The sequence below is a fragment of the Hetaerina americana genome, unplaced genomic scaffold (genome assembly GCF_022747635.1).
Source record: "Hetaerina americana unplaced genomic scaffold, ioHetAmer1.1.p SCAF_2, whole genome shotgun sequence".
NCBI lineage: Eukaryota > Metazoa > Arthropoda > Insecta > Odonata > Calopterygidae > Hetaerina > Hetaerina americana.
In genome coordinates this window covers 22,677,229-22,705,216 of record NW_027286763.1, presented here as the reverse complement: position 1 = coordinate 22,705,216, position 27,988 = coordinate 22,677,229, and the positions used below count along the sequence as shown (strand labels likewise).

Genomic DNA, 27,988 nt, shown 5'->3' with positions numbered 1-27,988 from the left:
TCATGGTTGATGCTCCTATTTAATTTCAATTGTAAACCAGGTGTTAAACACAAAGAGCATAACAGAGCTGTTCCCAACTGTGACAAGTGAAGTTTTGTTTAAAATGTGGAACAATAAAATTAAGTACAACAATAAATGATGCTTTCATAAGGTTGAATACCTATACACATTTCAATTAAGAATATTTTCAATCTAGTCAGTAAAATTTACACAACTTTCCATAAAAATGTTATCTCTTTCAAATCTCATAGTTAAGGCCATTTTAAAGCACAGTGTAAAAGACATCCCTGCTTATTTTAATTCCCTGTGGATAAACCATGAAAATGCAGGTCTACTTTCAGGCACAATACTTCAGTACAATTGCAATTATTTTTTCTAAGAGTACCTTCTTCAAAAGGTGCATCACAAAATGTTTACCACTCAATTCACATAATCTGATTACCATCAACCAAAAGATGGTTAATTTAATTTGTATCTCAAATATGAAATTTTATATGAGTGGAGTAGGGTAGCATTAGCCTTGATGTTAGTTCCAAAGCCAATTTTAAAGGCTACCCCAAAGGTCATGATTGTCCTTCAGATTACCTAGATTTACGTGAAGTGATTTAATAATGTTTTTATCTGTTAAATTCTCATCATAAAATTTATAGTGCAAAATATTTTAAAATTATTGCTTCCTTTCTATAAATCTAGTTAAATCTCTTATTACACTTCATAGAAATATAAAAGGTTGGTCTGTATAAGACAGCTTAAAATATGTTCTTTTTGGGATGGAAAGCCTTCTCAATGATAAAAGCTGCTCTAAAAGGTCACAACTTTGGACTCCCTTCCCGTCTTAACAGACAAATTGTCAACACATATCACTTTGGCTAGCTACCATATTATGGTACTATGAACCCAGTCAGTCAAAAGTACATTCTTAATAACAGTTAACAAAAAATTTACATAATTAACTGAATGTGACTGTACTGACTCATTCAAATATCCTTTTTAAAAAGGGAATGTTTTGAACACTATTGGAATGAAGGAGAAGGAATATCAAGGCGGTAACAGTCAATTTCTGAGGGGGTGACTCTCAGCAGTTGCCATGGCGTGCGACACGCATCAGGGGAACGAGGAGTGCGGGGGGGCCTGCATGCCGGAGGAAGGGGTGCTGCAGGAGCTCTGCAGCTGTAGCCCTCTGCGCTGGATCACGGACCAACATGCGCTCCAAGAAACTCTGGAGGCGGGGTGAGACCTGAGGAGGAGACAGAACACCATTATTTGCACCCTCTATTCCTGGAAATGAGCATTTTGCTTTTCAACTGTCCTAGGGATGCTACCTAGGACAGTTGAGTAGTGCAATGCAGGGGCAAAATCAATGGCAAACTGCATTCTGGTCATTTTGCCACTGAAAGGGACTTAGGTGAAAACTGCAATAAATGACAGAACACTTAAACAAAGAAAACAGTCAAAAATGGACCATTCTTTACGACCATAATTAGAATATTGATTAGAGTAAGTTTTGGACAAAGCTGAAAAATAATAAGCACTGCTTTGCACTTCTGAAGTACTCTCAGCATGAAATCAAAGCACATTTCTCCGTACACCATTACTTTCCCCAGTTCTTCAAATTTTTCGAGCTACATCACACTTCAAATGCATTTGTTTTTCCTAATTACTTAGCATTCCCCCTTCCATCATGATGTTCAATCTCTAGCACACAACTGAAAAACAATAAAGAATGAGAAATGGTGGCGTGCTCTTTCATTTATTTCTACATGAAGACTACCTCATGGAAAGAAAAGGGAAGACAGTGCATTCAGATTTTCTTAGCATTTGGTATCATCTTAGTTTTTCTGTCTTGCCTGGCAAGAAATCAGTCACGGTCAAAAAAGAATTGAATGAAAAACACACTATAAATTTTGAATGGAATAAAATTTGGAAAGGTTAAATTTCCATGCCTCTTTAGATTGGAGGCAGATGCAAATTACATCTCGCAAGCAATTAATGCTTTAAGGAAATAGCTTTCCTCCTTTAAATGGCACTCACATTCTGCAAAAAATATATAATACTTTAGCTACTAAAAATGCATAACATGCATTGAAATTGATTATTAATTTATTGCCCAACTATATTTCCCAAATTCAATAATAACACATGTGCATTGATCCAGCACAGATTAACCCTCTTGGTGCAGCGGGCTGATATATTGGCTTTTGTATCCCTGGCGAAAAGTGCGGCGGGCCGATATATCAGCTCTTGCATAGGCTATTGTTTAAATCGCTGCAACTTATGGTTTTTTCTTTAATAATTAATGGTTTTTGTGCTATCGATAGGGTGAATTCCATACAATTATATAACACATTTTTTAATGTTTTATTAGCAATTTTAAATGCTTTTCAAAAAGTATAATTCTTACTATAATTTTACATTCAGTTTTGTACATGTCGGGAAGCTCAGCCTAATTGTCTGCTCGTTTTTTTTTCTGAGTGGTCTTTCCACTATGATAAGCCACTGAAAGGCTACCAATCTGTTTTCATCTGTAATCTCTTGAATGTGTTATGGTGTGGTGGTGCTGATATATAACTCCTTATTCAGACTTTGTTGATATGGAAATGAGAGCATTGCTTTGTAATCATTTTGGTTTCTCCCATCGCCCTGTGTATTGGATTACATTGTCAGCAGTTCTCTGTGAGTTAGAACTTCGTTTTTTCTGCCTTTAGATTGTAAGCACATTGCCGCAGTCTCAAGGAAAGGGGAAGTCCCAATTTGACTCAGTGAGATCAGCCTTTTCAACAAAATCGAACTATGCAGAGGCTGACAAAAAAATTTGCAATTCACCGGTTTTTCTTAATTTATTTAGCATTTTTTCTACATGTCTTTTTGATTCTTTCTTATATTTAAATATGGTAGTTTTATTGAAAAAAGTTTTAAAAAATATTAGTATTGTGTCTAAAAATGGAAATATTATTGCTAAAAAAATATTCTTCAAATTTATAATACTGTAATAATTACATTTATTTTTCAGATGATGTAAATGTATAACATCATTATTAACTACAATATTTTATTTTAAAATAAAAAAACTGCATATGGATATCTAAACAAATAACTTCGTAATGTTTTTTTTTTTTCCTAAGGTGATACATTTTCTTAAATTACCCTTCGCACTTCTCACTAGTACCCCTGGAATCCCCACTGCACTAAGAGGGTTAATATACTTTTATCTCAATCCTAAGATGATACATTAATGGCACGTAATAAATTTCTCTACTTACCTTATGACTATTTTTCAGTGTTGGAGGGGGCATTTCCCTGATTCGGCGCATGGCCTGCAGAGGAGGTTCGTTAAAATATGGTGGTTCACCATCCACCATTTCTATGACCATTATTCCTAGACAAAAAGGAAGGGAGAAATGGAAATTAGGAAAGCATTAACTTGAATAATGTGTTCCCCTTCATTTCCCAAACCAAAAGACATTTCTTAACTATTTGCTGAAGGCAATGCAGATGACTTCATTCATTAGCTAGATTGATAGCAATATATGCTGTAAGCTTTAAGAGGGGACAGTGGAAAGGATGATGATCAGATGAGGAGGGGATTAGGAGGGGTGTGACCAGATGTAATTTCAGGTAAGAGCAAAGAATAATAATCACTCTCTGGCTATTTAATCAATCTCATCCTCATAAACCACAGTGATGGTCTCGAACAATGGTTTCCAAGGCCATTTTATGAGAGGGATAAAAAACCGAACCATAATACTAAATCCAATAAATTTCAATATATATTGCAGCCACCTGTGACAATTACAGAACAATAAATTTGATTTTGCATGCAGCTCGAAAGGTTCTCAGGATCACCCATGAGACAATGTTGAGCAGAGAAAATGATTACTTCCCATCGTTACACTTCTTGAATGTCACCTTTTGTGTTGTCAAATCTTCAATCCTACACTGGTTTTTTGGGTAATTCGAATAAAAAAAAGCCACTTGGAGTGAGATCGGCAGAATGGGGTGGATCTGGTAAAATTTTAAAGTCACATTGCCTTGATTCCTCAACCGCCACCTCAAGATGAGGGTGCATGTGCATTGTCAGCAAGAAGAAGGATGCCCTTAGTGACCACACTGTGCCATTTCTTTTCCAGAGCATCATGCAATTAGCTCTGCAGGGTGCAGTATTAGGCACCAATGATTGTTTGACTTTTCTACAGATAGCCCGTTAAGGTGACTCCACAACAGTCCCAAAAGACAGACAGCATGACCTTCCTTGTCAACTTCTGCACCTTAGTCTGCTTTTGGGGGAAATGAGTTGCTGTGATTCCACACCTTTCTCATCTCTTTGGTTTCTTGTTCATACTGATATACCCAAGGTTAATCCAACATTAGCAGACCATAATATCATTTTTATCCTGCTCCAAAAGATTCAATATCTTGCTTCAGAAAAGAAGTCGGTAGTCATGGAACCCAATGTGCTGAAACCTATGACATGTGTAATTCTTTGTGAAAAATATTCTACACACTGCCGTAGCTAAGATCAGCCTCATGTCTCATTCATGATCATTTGGATGGTTGCTCTTTGGTCTACTATGATAAAGTCCTCCACTTTCCCCACTGTAGCAGCATCATCCATGAGTGATAGTCATCCTTTTTCTTGGATTGCCAGTGAGGAACATGTGGCCAGTTTGAAAAAAAACTACATCACATATAAAAAAATCCTTTCTTGTGCACACACCTTTTAGAAAGCTCCACAAATAGTTAAGCCACAGAATTTATTTTCTTGTTAGGAAAGCTTTCTATCAGCATGCTGCTAATTCTTTGTAAGGGAATATAGATTTCTCTTATGCAAACATAGGTATGATAACATAAACAAAAACCAGTAGATTGGTTATAGAAAAGAAAACCTTTCAATACATGCTTAGAAAACATTAGTAACTCTGATTTTGTGGGCTGAGGACAAAAGACGAAAACCCACACTCAAATGTCTATAAATCAAGCCCTCAACCACTAATTCATATTCTTGCATAGATATGCTTTGAGTTTTGTATTTTTTTAGTAAATACTTACAGCAGAAAGTACCACCTTCCCAAACAGAGAGAAACTATTAAATTACTATCTTGTATGTCAGTATATTAGTGGACAGATAAATGCTGTTGAGGCTTTATTGGCCAAATATGGACAGTGAGAATTTTTTTTAAAGTAAGTTTATTGTGGACCCAGATATTTCAGAGTCTAATCCAGATGCTTGAATTTTTTCGGTCCCTTGAATTTTGAATGAGATTTCATAGTAATTTGATCATTGGAAACATTTTCTTGCTGACTTGTTCTATGAAAATCAGTTTATATTTTCATGAGAACTCTAACTGTTTCAAACAAGAAAACCTTTAAATTCACAGTCTGAAAGCCAATTCACTAGAAACGACCTATCCCTTTCTTCTACTTCATGAAATGTTTGCTTTTATCCTTCCCTTTGTCATTAATTGTCACTAATTTCAGTGAATAACTGTTTTCAGTGAGTTGAGTGACATAAAAAATGTCAGTGAGTAACAAGAACTTTTATATTAATAATAGCAATTATAAAGCATTGTTAATAAAAGTAATTTTGAATGAGTAACTGTACATTCCTAAAACTTTCCAAGACACAAACAATTTGTCATTAGTAAATACTGATATACATTTCTAAATTCAACTTACCCAAAGACCAGATATCTACTTCTGGGCCATAAGGCAGACGGGAGATAACTTCTGGGGACATCCAATAAGGTGTGCCCACCAAAGACTTTCGCTTGGGCAGCTCTTGAGATACTTGGGCACAGAATCCAAAGTCGGACAATTTCACCTGATGATAAAATATATGCAGTTTCAAAATTGAGCATAAAATAATAACTGAAACTAGATGTGCAAGCATATATAATACAGCAAGTTTCAAACACAGCAAAGTGAAATATGAATGGAAATATGAACATGGTTGTTATGTGGAATTCAAATAGAGGGATTTTTAGTCTTACTTCACTTCAATGGAAAGTTCAATCCCAAAAAGTGTACGGTTAATGAGATTTATTCAGGCATATTCCACAATCATGTTCAACCACTCAATGTAAGGGAACTTTCTGGTGGGTCTATATCAATTTAAAGATTTAGATATTCACAGCACATTATTATCACTTCCCATCTTAACTTCAAAATTATCATAAAAGAGGATAATTTTATTTGAAAATCCTCCAAAATGTTAAGCATAAACTCCCTTAAACTTCTGTACAGATTGGTAGTAGATTCATCTGTTCATGAATTCACCTCTGCTATATTCTTCAAAGAAAAAACACACTGTCCATAGAAAAGATCCAAAGAAGATTTCCTAGGAACACTAAATGAAAGACTGAATTACTATGTACAATTTATATTAATCATTACTTGAATCACTGATGAGCTTTGTTTCAGATGCTATTACATACAATAACAAATCCTGCCCATTTCTTTTACAAAAAATTAACTTTTCTGAAAAGAAACCCATGCTCTTTTCAGTCTCCTCTTATGGAACTAACCACATTAAAAATACTCCAATGGTCAGAATCATGATACTTGCTAATATGTATCCTTCATTAAACTTTTTTAACTGCTCACAAAATGAGTTTTAAATAGATTTGAATAATCAGTTTTCAAAAGTTTTCTGCATACTGCAATTTTGTTAATGTTAATTCATATGGTATACAAAACATTTCATAATATGTAATCTTTGTGCAATATTTGTCATTTTTTTATTTGCAATGAAGTATTTCTACTTGTTTAAATGTAAACTGATTTATCTTCCATAACCATTTACAGATGATCAAGAGACACACTGCATATTATCGGTCAAATAAAATTTTACCTCTTTCTTAAAAATAATCAAATGCTACAAATTATAAGGGCATAATGTGATGATGATGTACATACCCTTCCATCAGCAGCAAGAAGAATGGAATCACTCTTGATATCCCTGTGGATAACACCCTGAGAATGGAGATAGGCAAGAGCCTGTAGGCACTGTGCACAAGCTGTGGCTATCTGCATCTCATCCATACGAGCATGGGTGACTATGTCCGTCAGGGCTCCACCCTCCAAGAACTCCATCACCACCCACAATTCATCTCCAACCAGGAAACTGTCATGCATCTCAACAATGTTTGGGTGATGGTAATCACGCATGATTACTACCTACAGAAGCACATATCAAATTATTACATTCATAATTGGCAGTGCATTTTTACTCTCTTGTGACACAAAACAAAGATGATGATTTCTGGTCATTCAAATGCCCAACTGGAGCCACTGAAAAGTGTCCACTGTCTGGCCATCACGACATTTTCTAAATTTTCTTGAATTTTCAAAGATGGTACTCTATTTATCCACTGATAGTTGGAAATATAAATCATTTGGTTTTATTGAACACAAAATAAAAAATTTAATAAATACTACTTTGGAAATTTTTCACCATTTTTGAACAAGCCATTGAATAGATTTCTGAATTTCCTCTACTCAGAACAATATCAATACTACAATGATACATTCCATTAATAAAATGGAAATTCGATCTTTAAACATTAAGCATTTAATTATGATGCTTTTTGTTTAAGTTAGAACATTTTACTTTTTTTAAACTTAGTGGAAAAAATGGGCACTTATTTCTGGCTATTAAGTTTATATTTGCAATAAATCTGCAAAACTTTCATTAACTTGACATATATTTACAGTTGATTATTTGTTAGAAAACCAATTTAAGGTAGGTTTTGAATGGAAAAAGATTGAACACAGCTAGATTCTTTAGCCTCAAATAACAAGACAAAACATTATGCTCCTCGCTACATTCAACGGCCCATAAAATTCTGCCTCCAACACCCATAATTATGGGCAGCATCCCTATTCTATTCCCACCCATTACTTGTTTGCCTCACACTCTCCCCTCTATCACAGTCTTCATCATCCCATCGTCAATCAAATTACTTTGCATACATCTTTCCTGTCTCCATATGATTTCTCCCAGCAATATCCCTTTCCTGTCCTATCATACCTAGCACTTATTTTTTCATTTTCTATTCCTCCATTTCATTGATGTGATATGAGTATTGATAGGCATTCAATCTAGCAAGACCCCAAATGATTCAATTAAGTCCAAAATTATACAAGAAAAAATCTACTAGAAAACCTAATTTAACAGATAACAGTGATATACAATACACAATAAAAAGTACCCCCAAGTAAGTAAAAGTAAAATTTATACAACACTAAATTATTAAAAATAAATGCCACAGATATAGTTTCTATTATTTTTAGGGTTAATTGTTAGTAACTTATCACTATCCTGCACCCACACCACAGATTCTAAACATTTATTAGAAGGAATTTTGTGATTCTCAGACTTGGAAATGATATTTGTCTGAAGGTTTCTGTGAAGATATTATGCAAATGAAAAGTTCAAAAATAAATTTCTAACTGTCTGACCTTCCACTCACTCACTTCTAATGGTTACTTCCGGAACAAAAGAAGTTATTCAACATGAAAATATTCTTACCGATTTGTAATCTCAAGTGGCTCTTTTCTGTTATGGAGCCTATTATGAAGAATTGCTAATACTATTACTAATATTTAATTAGTAATAATACAACCCATATAATATTATGAAAAATGTACTCATTATCTGCTTGCTTACCAAGTGAATAAACTTAATAAAAGTTTCTTTCAAAGAATGAACCCTTTTATATCAAGGCTACTCTAGTTATGGCCATGAGAGTTTTTAGTTTATGACAATACCAAAAAGCCTCCTGGTTTAGTTATAGATTAATATAAAATAAATCCAAATATCATATTGAGAAATGCATACAATTGGTACAAAAATAGCAAAATCTGGACAGCTATTCTTCAATTGAACATTTGGCAAAATATTTCATTTCCTCCATAAGAAGCCTTGAGGAGGAATAAAAGTCTTGGGTCTGAATTGCATATTATTAGGTGTGATGTGGTACAATTGGTAACGATTTTCATATGAAAACTGTGTAGGACATCAAAACCTACACGTAATAAATTATATCTACTGGAAAATTGTTACTGTTTGGTCATACTTTTTCGGTTGGGTTTCCTTTGCCTCCATATATTTGCATGTCTTTGATTTTCAGAGATGGGGATCGGGATGTCCTGGTGGATAATGCACCGGCTTCCCACCCAGAGGGTCTAGGTTTGAATCCTGAAGGTGGCAGATCTTTTTCAGTGGTACACTGATCCCTACTTTGGAGCTTTGTGGAGAGTACTTTTCTTTCAAGGTTTTGTTCCACCATTTTTACTATCTCTTTCACCCAATGTAATCCAACTGACACTGTTCAATTTACACAAATACTTAATTCAACATTTACCTCTGTTACATTCATGCACATATAATGAATTAATTAAAAGTTTAAAAAAATTGAAGGTACATCAAAATAACAATCTTGTACATGGTAGAGTTTTCTGGTCTAAAATTTCAGTTTTTGACTTTATTTAATCATCTAAATGGGTTTTTCAAAATGTTCGCAGGGGAAAATGGGTAAAAAATATTTTGGCAGATGTTTATTTTTCAACAATCCTCATTTAGCTCGATACATTTTCCCAGGATTTCTTCAGCTTTTTTTTCCAGTTTATAAAGAAAGGAAAGTCAGTGGGAGCCAAATCTGGTGAATAAGGTGGATGTTGCAATAATTCAAACTGTATTTCAAAATTTTTGCCATTAAAACTGCTCCAGTGTGCACCTGTGCATTGCCTGGATGCAAAATTATTTTTTTCTTTGGTCAACCTGTACAATAATGATGCATAATACTCTCCCTTTATCGTTTGTCCATTTGCAAGTAATTGATATAGACGATTCCTCATGCATTCCAAAAAACCGTGGCCATCACCTTTTTGGCAGATTTATCCATCTTTCTTTCCCAGCTGGAAACCCACTTTACCTTTAGAAATCCAGTTCCTTTGACTTTGAGTGTATTAGAGTGTACATGCTTAGTTCACAGTTCTGTATAGCCACAGAAACTTTTTAGGAATGTGATGGAACAGTGCCAAACTATCCTCAGAATCTACCACACGATTGCGTCTATTCTCCTCTGAGAGCAGTCTAAAACACAGGAGCAAATGTGCCGTGAACTTCATTCAACTTGGCTTTGATCTCTTTCTGTGAGTTTCAAAGTGTTACAACACAACAAGAAACTCACTTTTCGATTTCTCCAAATGAACAAAAGACTGTTGCTTCAGTCAGCTTAAAGGACAAAACCATCCAATGGATACAGCTGAAACTTTAACAGCAGTCTGGTGAGAGATGAAACTTACTGAAAGTAAACCTTTTCTGATGCTACAAGAACTTTTTCTTGGATTTTTAAAGGGACTATTGAACGACCCACATAGATAAATGTCACATTACCATGACACCTTCATGTATTTTTCATTGCTAGCATTCTAAAAATACAATTACATGAAGGATTATCAATGCAAGCTCATAATGGCTTTCCCAGGAATTCATTTTACAGTGAAATTTAACTGTTTATAAATGGATGCATATTACTCTCCAGTTTGACATTTTTTTTATAAATTAGCTTATATTTCTATTTCATTCATATTATATTATAGCTTATATTTATATTAATTTAATTAGTTAATATTTCATATCTAATTTATAGCAAAGATGAATATCAGCATGCATACATTGCTAGCATAACAAAACATTTTAATTATGGACCATTTATCAACAGTGATAAAATAACTTAAACAAGTAAGCGCCAATCACTACTCAGCTGTAGTACACCATGGGCAAGCAGTTATTTCTCAGTGCAACACTCGATAACTCTCATTATCTACATGAATGTTCCATAAAATTACAAGTATGTGACACACAATTCTTCACCATATTGCAGAATACACAATTCATTGAATTCTACCATTTAAAAAGAGGTTACTCATTCACAAAAAAGTCACATGCAGAAGATACAAAAGTCATGATTATGGAAATATGGCTGAGATGAATCAGAAACTTTATTCACATCAGATATTATTTGTTGCAAATTCTCACTTTTCCCTAAATTTCTGATTGGCGGGAAAACTTTTTCTTGCCTCTTTCCAGAATTCCAACAAATTCCTACATTTTACAAATTGCCTGGCATTGTGGTCTACTACCTACCCAAGTCGGTAGAATGCCAGAAACAACAATAAATATTAGCCAGAAGTGACTGGCCCTGGTGACTGTTGGCATAGCCACCATTTCCCAAAATGCCTTTTCTCCAGATTTTTACGATCTTCAAAACTAAGGAATGAATTCTTGTTTGATTGAGACATACTGACCTCGTTAAAAAGCAATTCCCTCCTCTGCTGTTTTCTGAGATCCATTTTCTTCACTGCAACTTGTCCCCCCGTTGTTCTGTCAACAGCTATGCAAACTATACCTGTGGAGCCCTCGCCAATCTTCATGAACTGGTCCAGGTTCTCACGTGGATCCCCAGGGCTGACAACCATTTGCAGAGCAGCTCGAAACTGAAATTGTCACAATTCAGCTTTAGAAAGAGTTCTTCCTCATTATATTCTCAATATGCTATAAATGGAAATTTCAAAATTAATAAAAACATCCTTAATGTAAATCAGCTCCTTAATCGCAACTCACAATAATCTCATAAAAAGCAATGCTCATGATAGCTAAACAGCAGTGCCTCTGGCCTGACTACATTCTGAGGGAATGTCAGATGAATGTTAACTTTTAAAATATAAGCTACATTTCCATCTATACTAAGGCTACACTTAATTGTAACAACTTCATGTAATTGTTGTCTCTCAAGAATTCTTTTTGACATGTGCCATTGCAGTTTCCTGGTTTACGGCAAAAAAAGCACGCAGCTTGTGGAACCCATTCACACACACACACTCAGGGTTTGCAAGGATATTTCTTATACCAGGAATCCATTGTTCTCACACAGGAATGAAATTTGAGTAAAATAAATTTAAAATTAAAAAATAAAAAAGAAGGACCCAAGTTCATGTTTGGAGTCACTCAATCACTTGGGTGAGTTAGACCTTAGTGGATCGCACTCACCACTTGTTCAGGGTTTGTAAGGATTCCTCCTTTGCCAGTGGCCCGTCAATCATACAGATGAATACAAAATTAAAAAGGGTGCGGCGCTTATCTTCGGACAAATTTCAATTTGAATTTCCCACCATATTGTAGTTCCACTGGAGGTCGCAATTGGCATTCTTGAAAGCTATAGGCATCTAATAAACAGTCATAACTTAAAATGGCCAAGATGTCATGTACAAGTGTGGAGTACAATCGAATAGCCGCTATTATCGAAGTGTTCACTCTGGGTGTTCGCCCAGTGAAAGAGTTCGATTCTTCGGTTATCCCAGATCAACTGTTTATGATATTTTGGTTAAGTATAATGCTTTGGAGAAGTCTGGGGAAGATTTCGCTAACTCGGCGAGGAATCCTCATTTGAGGAAATGTTCAGGTGCTGATTTCAGAGGAATTTTACAAAACTTCGCAAATTTTGAAGAATGTCGTGAAACCGTGGATGGTAACAATATGTTTCTCAAGAGGATGGTGCACCAGCTCATACTAGTCATTTAGTTCAAAAATGGCTGTCAGATAACATTGACATGTTCTGGTCAAAGGAGTTCTGGCCCCCAAATAGGTCGGACTTGAACCACCTCGACTATTATGTTTGGAGCATAGTTGAAAGAGTTACCGATAAAATGAGGAACCCTAATGTTGCATCTCTACGCACCGCTATCATAGCAGCATTTGCAAATATGGACAGTGCTGTTTTAAAGGGTGCATGTGATTGATTCAGGACAAGATTGGAGGCGGTCATTGCAGCTGAAGGGGGTTACATTGAGTGATGTTACTCTGGACAGATACCTCCACTTGTACGAAAAGGATTTTCATTTGCATTTTTTAAATAAATTTGCTTGAAAAAAAAAAGATTTTAATTTTAATTTGCATTTTTTAAAAATAAATTTGCTTTTAAACAAAAGTTTAATTTGTCCTGAGTTAACTGCCGTACCCTGTAAAATAGATACAATCACATTCTTACTCATTACACCCGAGTGATTGAGTGACGGCAAATGTGAACTTGGGTCCTTTTTGATTTTTTAATTTTAATTCCCCTGACTCATGAAATTGTTTTTACCTACCCCCTTCAATAAACCCAGTTCCAATCAAGTTTTCTGTCAGAACTTTTTTGTTTTCCATTGTTTCACAACTGTATGTACGTTCATTTTACGTTTACATCAACCTAAATTTATCATATAATCCTTTTTACTTATTTCATCACTTTTCTCATAAATATGGCACCCTACATTCGATGATCCATGGTCTTCTAAACATTCCACTCATCCGCAATAATGACAACATATAACTTGAAACATAACAGCCATAAATTCCAACAATGGTTACACACAGTTTGGTTGAAAATTTATTGATGAAAAAACTGAAGCAAACGGCCATCAATCATGTCTCCCATTTAGACCAACAATAACTAACCAATATGAAATGGTGTTCCCTGTCATTTCTCAATAGCATCTCATAAAAATTATCAAATTGCCTCCCAACTTCCTTCAGAGAATCCTCTTATATACCTCTGACCCTTTCCAAACTTCTCTGAAATGCCAAAGATTCGAAGGATAAATTTTTACAACAAGGAGTTTATAAATTAAAATGTAACAATGGTAATACAATACATATTGGTCAGACTGGCAAGAACATCTGAAAATTGATTCAAAAAGCATTTCAAATTCTGGTTCAACCTCACTCTTGGCCAAGCATTTAAAAGACCACAATCGCAGCAGTGACTTCGCTCCAGAAGTGGTACATAGTATGCTGAAAGGTCTAAAGTCGGATGCCCTCGCACAGTCGGAAATTGTAAGAGCTTCATCCAACTCGAGTGTAACACTTGGCAACAAACAAATTTATTTCCCCATCCCTCTCCCAATACTCTCTGCACATTTGAATCAAATAAACAACCACATACTCCATCATCCCTAACCTCCCCACCCCTCCTCTGCCAATTTTTACACTTTAAATTTGATTTAATCTAAAAGTAAACTTTAATATGACTTCATTCACACACACACACATACCTGTTCATGAGTAAGCCTCTGCTGCTCCAAATGCTGTTTTGATACACTAGTTTGAGGGCCTTGCTTAATATTCTGATTCTGATCAGCCATGTTGTGGTTTCCTGGACGGGCGGATGGAGGCTGATCAGGCATGAAGGCCTAAAAGGAAACAAAGTAATTAATAAACATAGTATGAATGTTACACAAAATGGAATCATATATACAGTAACCCACTCATTTAAAATTTGGCTAAGGAATTTTTATATTCTTTTGAAGATTACACCAAAATTAACAATGCCATGTGTTGCGCAACAGATTACCTCCAGAGCTTACATTTTGATCCCGGATCACTAAGTTTCATAATATTCAATTGTTCCCGGCTCAACCTTGTGGAAATTCATTTTAATAAAATTAAGAATACAAAGTAACTTTCCACTGTCCTTTATTAGCGTACTTTACTTTATTAGAGTACGCTAATAAAGGACAGTGGAAAGTTACTTTGTATTCTTAATTTTATTAAGTTTCATAACATTTATTGATCCCAGATAAAAATACAAATTAGATTAAGACAAGTCAAAATATGTGTATTAATATACATAATGCATAAAATACACAATGGTCTCTGGAATATAGTATCATTAAGATACTACCTAATAGAGTAATACAATTTAATAGCACAGATTTTTTATTAAATTGCATTTCATGGATGTGACCCTGCTATGGCCTCTCACAAACTTTTTAAAGTTATTAAAGTGGCTCACGCTCATCTCTTTTGATCGATTAGTTTTTTTCTGAGTAACTGGAAAGAGTGACAAGTCATTTAGTCTCAAAGGCTGCTTTCATAAATTTTGCTTTAACTGAAAAATATGCCATTTGTGATTTTCCTCCATTGACAGCAACGCAGTTCAACATCAAAATAGTATTTAATGCAGATCTTGTTCATTTTTCATGCCAAGTTGGTCAAGGAATCACAAGATAAAAGTATAGTAGTACCATCAGCATAAAGAATTATTTGAAGATCACCGACAAAGGTGGTGATTGGTTAAGTCATTTATACGAGGGTCATCCGGAAAGTAGTACCCGTTCGTGCCGCATGAAGTGCTGACGACGCGAGTAGCCGCTGGACGAGGTCAGATAGCTTCAGTGGCTTGTCTGCCTTCTCTGAGCCAAGTTGCGTGACGCTAGCATTGCCTGTGTTGTTTCTGTGATTGTTTACAATGTTTAAAAAAATTGAGAACGCCGCCAGTTGTGAAGTGAGGGCAGTGATTAAATTCCTCAATGCAAGAAACGTTCGCCCATGTGATATTCATCGCCAATTAAAGGAGGTGTATGGAGACAATGTAATGGACGAGTCGTCTGTTCGGCGGTGGTGTCGCAACTTCAACATGGGGAGGGGGAACACACACGACGATGAGCGTTCGGGGAGACCGTCTGTCATTACAGACCAACTGGTGAGCTCAGTTGACGAATTCGTGAGGAACGATCGGCGCGTCACAATTGATGACATCTGTGAGCATTTTCCCAATGTTTCTCGAACAATTGTTCATGAAATTGTTAAACACCATCTGCATTATGCAAAAATTTGTGCAAGATGGGTCCCTCGCGTATCTCAATGAGCTGGCGGCGAAGGACTATGCAGCAGGAATACAGAAACTTGTCACACGTTATGACAAATGCCTTAATTTGCTTGGAGATTATGTTGAGAAGTAGTTTAAAGTATCCTCTTTCAAATAAAATTTTTTATGTTTGTTAATATTTACTTTTGTGTCTTTATTTCACGAACGGGTACTACTTTCCGGATGACCCTCGTACAAAGTCCCAATCACACAGACAGAAGATGGGGAGGGAGGAAAATGATCTTGAGGGCTCCAAGGCTTCTCTCTAAGCAGACTAATGTCTCATTCACTCCCTCTTCTTAGTTATTTAAGGGTTTTGGACCAAATGGACAATGAAAGCACTCAATCAACCATCAGTGCATGGACATTTTAAAGCACAGCAGTTGTCCTTCACCATGAAAGCCTGTTCTGCTTGCACGACCCCTACACATGGAATCTGTTTGTAGAATTCCAAATGAATAGCTATGAAGGTACTACAATGCATAACAATGAAAGTTTGAATGAGTTCCAATGCTGCAGAATACACTACTGGTATATACAAGGTTCAAAACTGGTCCCAAAATAGACTCCTGCAGCACCCCAACATTCACATTGATACTGTTATGGAAACATTGCAGGCCATTTTGTAGAATTACAACTTTACTACTTCTTTTGTACAAGAATGATTTGATCCCTTTAAGTGCTGGTACTGTTATGCCATATCCATTTTATTTATTGGGTGATATTTTCTATCGAAAGGGACTTATTGCAGTGTTGCCTGTCAGGTTGTTTTTAGTTAGAAGTGAATGTATTTCTATATGGGCTGAGTACATCCAAGACCTGCCATAACCATTAGAACAACAATAATAAAAATATGCTGACTGTCTGTAATTGTTAAACTCACCTGCCTTGCCTTTTCTTTTGCTAAAAGGCACAACTTTGGAGATCTTTGAGAGGATGGAAATAATCATAATTTAGGAGATAAATTTGCACATAGCTTACCAAATACATGCCTTAAATTTTATATAACAGTAAATTTTATCTTTGATAAAATCATATGATAGCAGAATAACATATATAAGAATACATGTGATATCATCAAGACCAGGTACACCTTTATGAGTCAATTTTTAATTTCGACAATCACCTCATTTCCCAAACATGACTCATGAGATACAGTGGAACCTCCCTTGAGGAGCACCTTGCAGGGTGAGTAATTTCCATTACTAGCAAAAAGATTTTTTTAAATGCCTTACTCAACAAGAAATGTTTCATAATGAGACAGAAGGAGAAAGTGATTTCTGGACTGATAGCATGCCTGCTGATTCAGTTAATATTTAGCACTTGTTCTGTAAGCATCTCAGTGTAGCTTGTGATCACACATTTTTCCAAACTTATGCTCTGACAAACATTATATCAGACATTTATCATTTATGATTTTTTTGGGTAAAGTTTTACCAATATCCCAAAAAAAAGCCACAGATTTACAGCCATGTGCTTAAATATTCTATGCAATGTTAGCGCCATTAAATTACTTTTCTTAATTGCTTTGCAATGAATGGTTGACATATAAATTTAAGTCTGTACATATTGACTGAGATGTGTGTTCCTCTGTATCATTAGTCAATAAATACTTTTCTGGACAATTCTCAATGGGTAAGCAGCATTTATGAAACTCAAGTGAATGAAGATATTAGCTAGACATATGAAACAATATTCACGCTACATGAAGTTCACCTTAGTTCTTCATAGAACTTTTACCTGATCTCTTCCCTCAGTCATGAATGATTATATAGGGTGGCCAATAATTTTTCAGATAAATATTTTAAACTTCATCCCTTTAAACCCCCCACACCACCCCATTTCCTGATACTTCTCCAGTTTGGAAACTACGAGGGTCATCCGGAAAGTAGTACCCGTTCGTGCCGCATGAAGTGCTGACGACGCGAGTAGCCGCTGGACGAGGTCAGATAGCTTCAGTGGCTTGTCTGCCTTCTCTGAGCCAAGTTGCGTGACGCTAGCATTGCCTGTGTTGTTTCTGTGATTGTTTACAATGTTTAAAAAAATTGAGAACGCCGCCAGTTGTGAAGTGAGGGCAGTGATTAAATTCCTCAATGCAAGAAACGTTCGCCCATGTGATATTCATCGCCAATTAAAGGAGGTGTATGGAGACAATGTAATGGACGAGTCGTCTGTTCGGCGGTGGTGTCGCAACTTCAACATGGGGAGGGGGAACACACACGACGATGAGCGTTCGGGGAGACCGTCTGTCATTACAGACCAACTGGTGAGCTCAGTTGACGAATTCGTGAGGAACGATCGGCGCGTCACAATTGATGACATCTGTGAGCATTTTCCCAATGTTTCTCGAACAATTGTTCATGAAATTGTTAAACACCATCTGCATTATGCAAAAATTTGTGCAAGATGGGTCCCTCGCGTATCTCAATGAGCTGGCGGCGAAGGACTATGCAGCAGGAATACAGAAACTTGTCACACGTTATGACAAATGCCTTAATTTGCTTGGAGATTACGTTGAGAAGTAGTTTAAAGTATCCTCTTTCAAATAAAATTTTTTATGTTTGTTAATATTTACTTTTGTGTCTTTATTTCACGAACGGGTACTACTTTCCGGATGACCCTCGTAATTACAGTATATCATCCCTCCATGCTTTATATTCCATAGGAATATCTTGAGCTGATTCAACTATGGTTTTGGTTTTGGCCAAGTCCTGCATGGCTTAAGACTACCGTGACCTGATCTTACGATGAAGACAAACATGGTTCTCAATGAGTATTTTCATTTTTCATATCATAACACTTCCCCAGTTTGTTTGATGCCATTTTAACATTCTATACTCAATCAGCAGGCACCCTTACCTGATTAGTTGATTGCAGGTAACTAAACCTTAATACCCATGAAATGTCGGAGCCTTCAACAAATGCACAACTTTATTCGAACCTATAATTAAGGACCAAACACCAAAAGAGAGAGAGGGTTACTGCAGACCCTGCTGCCCATTAATCAGAAAACTAATTGTCCCCTCTTGTACTTATTCAGACACATAGGTTTTCATTTCATGCATTCGCCCTACCCAAGGGCCAAATAAAAATTAACCTAGAAGTTCTTTCCTCAAGTCTTGTTTTAATACATTTCAATCCAATAAAACTCTGGCATAGGAATATTTGATGCTGACTTGGGAGTTTAAAAAAATGCAACAAGGCCTATTTCAGAAAGATAAAAGCCTAAAATTAACGCAATGTTGGCGAAAAAATAATTCTCTTAACATTTTCAAGGGCAGAACTATACATACATGAGGATAAACCTTTACTGGGCTAGGTTTACAAGCCTAGCACTCAAAACATCAGACCTGCATGAGCAAGGGTAGACAGAAGAACCCTACGCTTTACATTTTGAGAGCAGCAAAAATTCTATGCAAAAACATTTATTTGTTGAATTGCTTTGCTTAAAGTATGAAATTAAACTTATTGCCATCAAATATCTTTGACACCACCATGAATTAAAATAGCAGACATGATTTGAAATATCTGTCTTTGAATTAACTGGGTTCATAATGAATGGACTTAAATAAAAGTTCTTAATAGTCCAATACACATATTTCTCCAGTAAAATCTTTGCGTTTTATACATCCAAATAAATACTAAGCAAATTAAATAGGCAAATTGGCAATGAATTCTTTCCTGTCATGTTTATTCAGTAAGCACATCCTGCGACAAGTATTTATTTAAAAAAAATTAAATGCCAATCTGCAGGTGTGAATAAGTGAACTCTTAGGATTACTGGACTTACTATATAATAAACTGACAAGTGACAGGCCTAAGCCCATGAAAACTCTGCAAGTATTTCTATTTCTAGAAATACTTACAGAGTTCTAAATTTCTTGGTTATTGTGCTTTGAAACAATTCCCATTTCCCCCAGATTTCCTGGTTTTTGGCTCTCCATCTACATGGACTAAGGACCCAAGAAAAGACAGAGCGACAGGATGTAAAATGCAAACACCAAATACCATTCCATGCAAAGAAATTAAAGAAATAGATAGCTAGATTTCCAGCAGCATATTACAAATTAATAATCGCATGGTGGTGCAGCATATTTTCACCTTGACCACCAGTTGTTACTGCATCACCTCTGCTATTAATTATCAACCTTTCATGATAATTCACTTATTACTGTTTGTACTTATAACAACTTAAAAGATAGCCTGTAATTGATAAAATGCAACAATTTCGAAGTGTAAAAAATTATATTCCTTGACTGTAATCCCTATTGCGGCAAATGATTTTTACAATTTGAAATTGTTGCATTCAAATGCACATGAGCAATCGACTCCGTTAAAGTTACTGCAGCAGCATAGTTTCTTAGAATCTACATATTTAGACTGCAAGTGTTTCGCAAAAACAGTGGGCTTTGATCTTTTTCTTGAAAAACACACAGTATACAGTTTCAATGCCATAAAACAAAGGAGAAATTCTTCCATGTTTGTTGTATGTAAACTTAACCCATGCCACACAGCACGCACTGCTCTACATCATGTTAATTGAAAACTTTTGTACGTAGGTACAGCACATTAAAAGTTTCACAACCAAGTGAAATTTTTGTGAGCACTCAAAGTTCATATAACAGTAAGCTTCTTCCGGGAAGTTGAGAGACTAGACTACATGGGAGTAAGCAGAGCCACTGGCATGAGTGCCCATACCTTCTGGGGTTGCATTCCTGGCTGCTGCTGCAACTGAGAGCCATTCCCATGAGGTGGAGGTGGCTGGAGATTCCTCGGCATTTGTGGCTGGTGGTGCGGCATGGATGAGGCCTGGGGAGGGGGCAGGTGTGGCTGCTGGGGGGGAGGGTGTGGCTGCTGGGGTGGAGGGTGTGGCTGCTGGGGGGGCGGGTGTGGTTGCTGGGGGGGCGGGTGTGGCTGCTGGCTGGGATGACTTGCTGGAGGACGACTGGCAATGGAGGCAGAGGAGGAAGTGTTTGCAGGGCCCAAATATCCAGGGTAGGGCATGGCATTATCTATACCTGGAGGAGGAGCTGCATGGGACTGCTGCGCCTAGCAAGAATAAAGGAAAATGATAAGTAAACCTCAAGTCTCAAGCAACTTTTAAAAAATAAATAGAAGGATAACATAAGTAAAAAATAAACACCATATCTTCGGTTAGATCAGGCAATGAATACATATACATGGTTCAATATCAGTGAATAAGGACCTGCTTACAAATCGATAAAGACATTTCATCATTCGTAATCCACAGCATTTTGCAGATTTCCTTGAAACAACATAGCTAAACAAGAATAATCAATATCAGTATGGGCTGTACCACTGGAGTCACAGAGTTTAGGAAATGCATTATTGATATCAAAAGAATCCCTGAAAACTAGTCAAAGCACAAGAATATTATTTCTAGGAAACTAGTGAACCTAGAAATAGCTTAGTGAACCCAACCACTCAGGTATCATAATTAAAATGAACATGAAATATTAAAAGAACCAGCTTAATAGTGCTCTTGATGTACTGCTTCTTTTGTAACCTGGATGGCTTTATCAAACTTCTTACACAGCTCTAAATGGCAGTATTGTTTATTTTATTACTTTTTATTTGCCCAGAGATCATAATACAAAAATATCTGGGGGGTGTATGCACATAATATAAAGCACGTCAAAAAAGAGTAAAGACACAGCCTGAATTACAATTTTTAAAAAATGGTGCTCACAGTTACATAAAATTTGGCACACACCCATGAAAATTGACTGTAACATGCACATGAAATATCAATTAAGGGAAATCATTGATTATTAATAAGAACTACACTATGACCATTGCTATAAACTAAGAGTATGAACTTACTGGCTAGGATTATTGTAAATATATTCGTCAACTGAGTAGAACATATTACGCTGTAGATATTAGTACGCTATAGATTATTAATTAATGCCTGAATGCAGCAGCACCCATTGTATCCTTCATACTTTTGGGTGGTTTGTTATATAATCTGATGCCCATTTCATTGGGTGCTAATTTCAATGCTTTAGTTCTTATATTCCCAAAATGGATGCCATTCCTTCCTCTGGTGTAATGATGATAATAAGCAGAGTTAAGAGAATAGTAGCCAATTTTATTTTTTATACATAGAATTAAAAACATTTTGTAGATGCACGGGAGTGGTAGCAAATTTAATTCATGGGAAATAGGCCTTGATGGAGCATTGTGAGGTTTCCTGGTTATTATTCTAAGAGCTTTCTTTTGCATTTTAAAGATGGTCTGAGAAATAGCAGCTGATCCCCATAATATTATACTGTAGGTTATATTTAAATAAATTTCCCCATAGTATAAATTAAGTAGTACAGTTTTACTTCTAGTTTCATACAGATGTCTCAATAAGTAGCAGGTTCAACTGAGCTTAGGTTGAAGGGCTTTTACATGAGTATCCCAGGGAATATTTGCACACAGAGAAATACCTAGAAATTTACATTCCGTCACATGCTCAATTGATTGTCATTAATTTTTACCGGTAGATCATCTAATATATTCTTATTGCGTGTAAAGTATACTATTTTACTTTTATTTACATTTAAGTCCACCACTTGTTTATTGCAAGTGTGAAAGACTGATTTTTCCACAATGCTAGGATATGTTTGTGTTGAAATTATTGCATTAGCGCCATCAGCATACAACACTGGTATTATTCCTTCATAATTCTGTAAGCAGTTAGGTAGATAATTGATGTATATTAGAAAAAGGATCGGCCCAAGGGTTGAGCCTTGTGGAACGCCTTTGTTAACTTGGTATGCTTCAGATGAATATTTTGACCCATCAACTGATAACACTACTTTCTGAGTGCGATTATGAATATAGGACTTCATCCAATCTAGAGGAATTCCTCTAGTTCCTATTCTATTGACTTTAATTAGTAGTCTATTTTGGTTTACATTACAAAAGCCTCTGAAAAGTCAAAAAAACATTCAAAGAGTTTGGTGCTTAGCATCTAATGAATTAAGTATGCTGTTGATTGCCTGACATATGGCAGTAGTGGTAGACCTTTCAGATCTAAATACATCCTGAGAATTGGAAATTAGGAAGTTTATTCTAGATAAGACCGTATCTGTGCATACATGGCTTATAAAAATATTTTAGCATCTGTATTCTGGATGGTTATTGGTCAGTGGTTGTTTTAATCGCAGAAATAGTAGTATATAGGAGAGGCAACCGACAGCTGAGGTCATTTGCGCCATAGGGGATGGATAGGAAAGGATGAAGGGTAGACAGAAACCTGGCGTCGGCATTAGCCTACTCTTTACGAAAGTTGCCAAGGGGTTCGCAGTTTAACGTCCCATCCAACGGACGGCATACTCAATCAAAGTGCCCTCCACAAAGCACCTCAAGTAGGGATCGAGATACCCGTGAAAAACATTCAACACCGCTGGGATTTTAACCCGGGTGGGAAGCCTGAGCTCTGGGTGGGAAGCCAGTACGATAGCCACCACTGGGTGAACTCTGAGTGGGAAGCTGAACTCTGGGTGGGAAGCCAGTATGACAGCCACCGCACCACTGTTTTAATCGTTAACACAGCTTTAATAGTTAACACAGTTAATGATTTTTATACATGGGCACTACTTTTGATTCTTTTAATTGGGATGGGAAAATCCCTTGCATCTAAGATTCATTCATTAAAAATAAAGGGGGTGCTTTTATGGCTTCAAAACAATGATGAAAAACTTTAACAGGCATTGCATCAGGGCAAGCACTGGATTTGTTTCTCAGTGTGGGGACAATAGTTTTTAGAATGGTTTCAGAACAGGGCTTGGCAAACATTGACGATGGTGAATTTGCAAAAAGCACATTAGCTGGAGAAATAGTTGGGTAAGGAGCTGATATGTAGTGTTTGTTAAATTTATTAGCTAAAGATGAATAGCTGATGGCAGTGTTATTTTCAGGGTTCAAAAGTTTTGGGAGAATGAGTTGTGGATTTTTCTTACCTCTACAGTAATTAATTATTTCCCATGCAGTTTTGGATTAAGGAACTTATTATCATTATTAGCTCTTTTAGCGGTAGAAATTAGCTCACCATAGTGTTTTTGAAATCCCTCATAGAGTAAGTAACCTTTGTTCATGATTGTTAGAACTTTTATTGGAAATAGCATGTTTTTTTAAGGATAGTTAAGTAGCAATTATTATTATTATTTATTTTCCCAGAGGACACAATATATCATGATATAATCATTATACATGTATATATAGCACGTCATAGAAAAGAAAACAATTTCACAAAAAAAGATGACAATATCACAAAAGAAATGCTATAACCCACAGCTCACATACTCATTTACACTGTAAAAACACTTCTCTATTAAGTATGCTAATACGGTTTTTTTAAAAAGATATAAATTTTCTATATTTTTAATATCTGCGGGTAATTTATTGTACAATTTTGAGCAAGAGATCTGATCAGTTAGCCATGGCTCACATTTCGTTCTATGAAATATTTTCTGATGCATTATTGGAAAACACAATTCAAAATTGTAAATGAAAATTGAATGAAAGTAATAGAAGCCTTCCTTTACTGACACTGTATATTATTACTATCACATTGTATATTCCCATGGGTTAAAGACTGCCTAAGGTAAGTTTTATCATTCAGGCTCTTTATAGGTAGGCTAATATCAATACTTATTTTCACCATGCTACGGTAGGATATAGCTAGGTCCCAAACAGTTGTTACTACTTTTTCTTGGTTGAGGTTAGTCACAGCACAATCAATTAGGGTGGTGGAGGTGGGAGTGACTCTCATAGGATTTGTTATTTTAAATACACCATGATGTAGGTTTTAAACAACTTCAGTAATTCGGATCTGTGAGGGGAGTCAACTATGAGATTAGGAAACAGTCAGGAAACATTGCGGTAAAACATGTTAAAAACAATTACTACACAGCGCCCACTGGGTTTCCCCAAGCTTTCATGAAGAGCAGTGCCCACCAAGCGATCAATGTCAGTGGATATCACACTGATTTAAGAAATTTGCAAAATGCATTAAGAATCACTGCAAACGTGCTATTAAATGTATATGAATGACAAACCGTAAGTAAAATAACCAGATAAGTCTTTGAAAACATTTAACTATCCCCATTAGAGTAATAAAACAATACCCTTCACAAAAACGTCATAACAATGGGATCATTTAATGTTAGTAAAAATTATTTTGCACACATGATATTTTTAACCAAATTAAATTAGAATCAAACATTACATTTTTGCACATTATTGATTTTACCATAAAATTTGCCATTTAATGCTAATTTTTATTTTGCATTTAACTTAGCTAAGGGTGAAAACACAAAATTCAGGAGAGTAATTCCTATAGCATTTTATATGCATTCATGAATTAAATGGCTTATGGAAATGAATGATGCAGCACTTAAATTGGCATCCTATAGGCCCTTATTTTTTTCAGAAAAAAAAATACTTTTCTTTGATAATATCAAATACATGTCATTAATCAGTCAGCAAAATTTCTATTCTGATTTGAGTCAAATGTATAATTTTCAGCATACCATTAAACCTTATTTTCTGGCTCATGGGTTGAGGAAATACGGCCTGCTCATGATCAACCTCATGACAATGCAAGATTTTTCATTTCTTAAACCAGAAGAAATTTGAAACTGATACAAATTAAATATGAGTTGTGAGGTTGATACATATGATTAAATCCTATAGAAAAACAGCCATCATCTTACCAAACGTTTTACTAGATGAGAATTAAAATGGAAGATAAAAGAGAAGAGGATGTCACTGGATGAATGACTGCCCTGAATTCTACCTGTACTTCGGGCAATGTCATTTACTAACATTTTCTTAGACTTACCTGAGAAGAAAGGTTCCCATTGGATATGTGATTCTGCTGATATGCAGCTCCCCAATATTCAGATAATTCAGGTCTAAGTTGCATGGACGGAGTGGACACAGGATCCCCTGCCCAATCTGCTGGGTAGCCTTCACGGTGAGCCAGTTTAACATTCTGCAAGACAAAGGGAGAACAGACCTAATGTCAATATTACCTCATCATTTTCTTGGAGGAAAGTTTACACATCACATGAATATTCACCATTAATTTGAAATCCAATCAAACATATTTTCATTCATTATGGAATGTTTTACAGTGCTGTCTTCCCAACCCATCCATCCAACTGTCTCCTGAACACACATGATAAGTGTTTGCTTGGAATAAATATGCATCCTGCCATATCAAGACCCTGATACTGGGAGCAGGCCTTATTTCTGCACTTGTAACAAACTGTTCCATTGTTCCATCGAAGTCGACATTTAATCTATACCCGAGTGTCACTAAATTCTCAGCTAATTAGAGTCACTTTAGTTCATAAAAACTACCTCACCACTTACCAGCAACCATGTTAATTTTTATTTACTTAAAATCTGCCATCTTAGAAATTACTGGGAGTAAAGCATAGTAATAGCATATACCAATATTAAAACAATAAACGGGAAATATATATAACAGACTATATTAGAGTGTGACATATAGATGGCAACAAGTAAGCAAGCTGGATATATTGCCAATGACGGTGAACACTTTCATGATTAGTTTTAAAAGTGGATTGAAATAATGACAAAGCCAAGCCACATAACCCTAGAATTGGAATACCTTCTGGAGGTGATGCAAAACGCTGCCTTGAACTAAAATTTTTGGCAGAAAATACATGGAAAACAATGGAATCCTGTTCTAAGCGCAAACAAATATTATACCAACTTGGCATGGAGAAGCAAAAATAGAGCAGAACAGTTGCACATGTTAAGAGCATGAAAAAGGGATACCATTATAAAATACCAAAAAATGATGCATATATATTCATCAGCAAGATTAACCGAACTTTACAATTTAATTCTTCACTCAGATTGAATGAACACATTTCGCAGCGTGATTAGGTAAACAATAAAGAGCAAGGCTAACAAGATTAAATAGACAATAAAACTTCTTGCACGAAATCCTTTTCTACAAGTGTTCAATGCAAATTGTTAGTTTGCCACTTACATAAGAATCGCGATGATATGGATCCATCCGGTCATTTCGGTATGGAGTGACTGCCCCTGGATGCTCAGAGTTATGCGGGTGAGATCCACTCGGTGGTCTTGATTGTACCATTGGACCAACAACTTCTCCTTCGGGTACAGCTGGAGGCACATTAGGTCTATAATCTCTTCGTAGACGAGGAGGGCTTGAGGATCTTAGTGAGTTTGACCGTGCCACATTCGATGTTTTCGGTATTCCATTTTCTCTACCTCGCGAATCTCCTCTCACGATTGTCTGAAATGGTCAAAAAGTAATTTTTATAACGTTAAATCTCCTCCCATGCATCTAAATCTCTGACATGACTTCTCCCATAAATCCACTTTCCATTGTTAAACACAGTAGAAACTTGTTCCTTAAGCGCAGGCAGCAATATTAATACATAATTTTCTTGATGAATATACCAACAATTGAAATCCAGTAAACAGCAAGGCAATATAAATAGCATAGCGTGTGACGTTTACATGTAATTCAATGTATTTAATGACTGTTTATTTAGAAGGTATCAAAGTAAATACTAAAAATGGGTCAAACAATACCTTAAGATCCAATATTTCCGTAGGTGTTATTTCCGACGGATCTACTAGTGGCAAGGGCCGATTTGTGCTCTTCAATATCTGATTGTTTCCCACAATGCTAGCCCACTGCAAAGGTAGGCCAACGTAACGACCTTCACGTTTATCATATCCTGTATGGACCCGGTGTTCAAAGTTAGTTGGCGGGGAGATTAGTGGCTTCTTCTTTTTCTTATTGAACATTTTATAGAAACTGCAAATGATAATAAACAATAATTATCAACCTAAACATACATAGCTTACATAAACCAGTAATTATTCGACAGTTTAAAACATGTTTTTTTGAACGAGAAGAGCGAAATGCAACGTTCATCACAGACAATCTCACAGCAAAGGTATATAACTGGAAATTTCTCACCTGCAAGAGCCCCACCCAAGGAGAAGTCGCCTACATCTAATGTATTTACAAGATTTACCTAATCACCACGAACCATGTTGCTTCCCTGAGGCGCACTGAGACCCCTGTGGGAAAACTTCCCAACTGAAGTCGGTGACGTCGGGCGTTTGTTTCTTGTGTTTATTTTTTAACGTCATTGAACAACACTTAGCAATGTTGCCAAGCATCAATAAAATCTCGCGGCCACACCCCTCGGCCTGCTCAATTAATGCCAGTTAATTTCGACATTTCAGTGTTAAAAACAGAGGAC

The 27,988-nt window shown here is 36.1% G+C and overlaps 1 protein-coding gene across 1 annotated transcript; it reads right to left on the bottom strand.

Moving 5' to 3' along the window:
* On the bottom strand, positions 1-27,808 carry mbt (serine/threonine-protein kinase PAK mbt). Its single transcript, XM_071585994.1, has 11 exons — positions 27,700-27,808; positions 27,306-27,534; positions 26,731-27,003; positions 25,546-25,698; positions 20,388-20,738; positions 14,095-14,232; positions 11,311-11,499; positions 6,913-7,173; positions 5,674-5,818; positions 3,261-3,376; positions 1-1,237 (listed from the first exon to the last, which is right to left on the bottom strand). Exons 2-11 carry the CDS (start codon positions 27,522-27,524, stop codon positions 1,076-1,078), a joined length of 2,007 nt encoding a protein of 668 aa, XP_071442095.1. The 5' UTR covers positions 27,525-27,534; positions 27,700-27,808; the 3' UTR covers positions 1-1,075.
* Between the last annotated feature and the right edge of the window lie 180 nt (positions 27,809-27,988).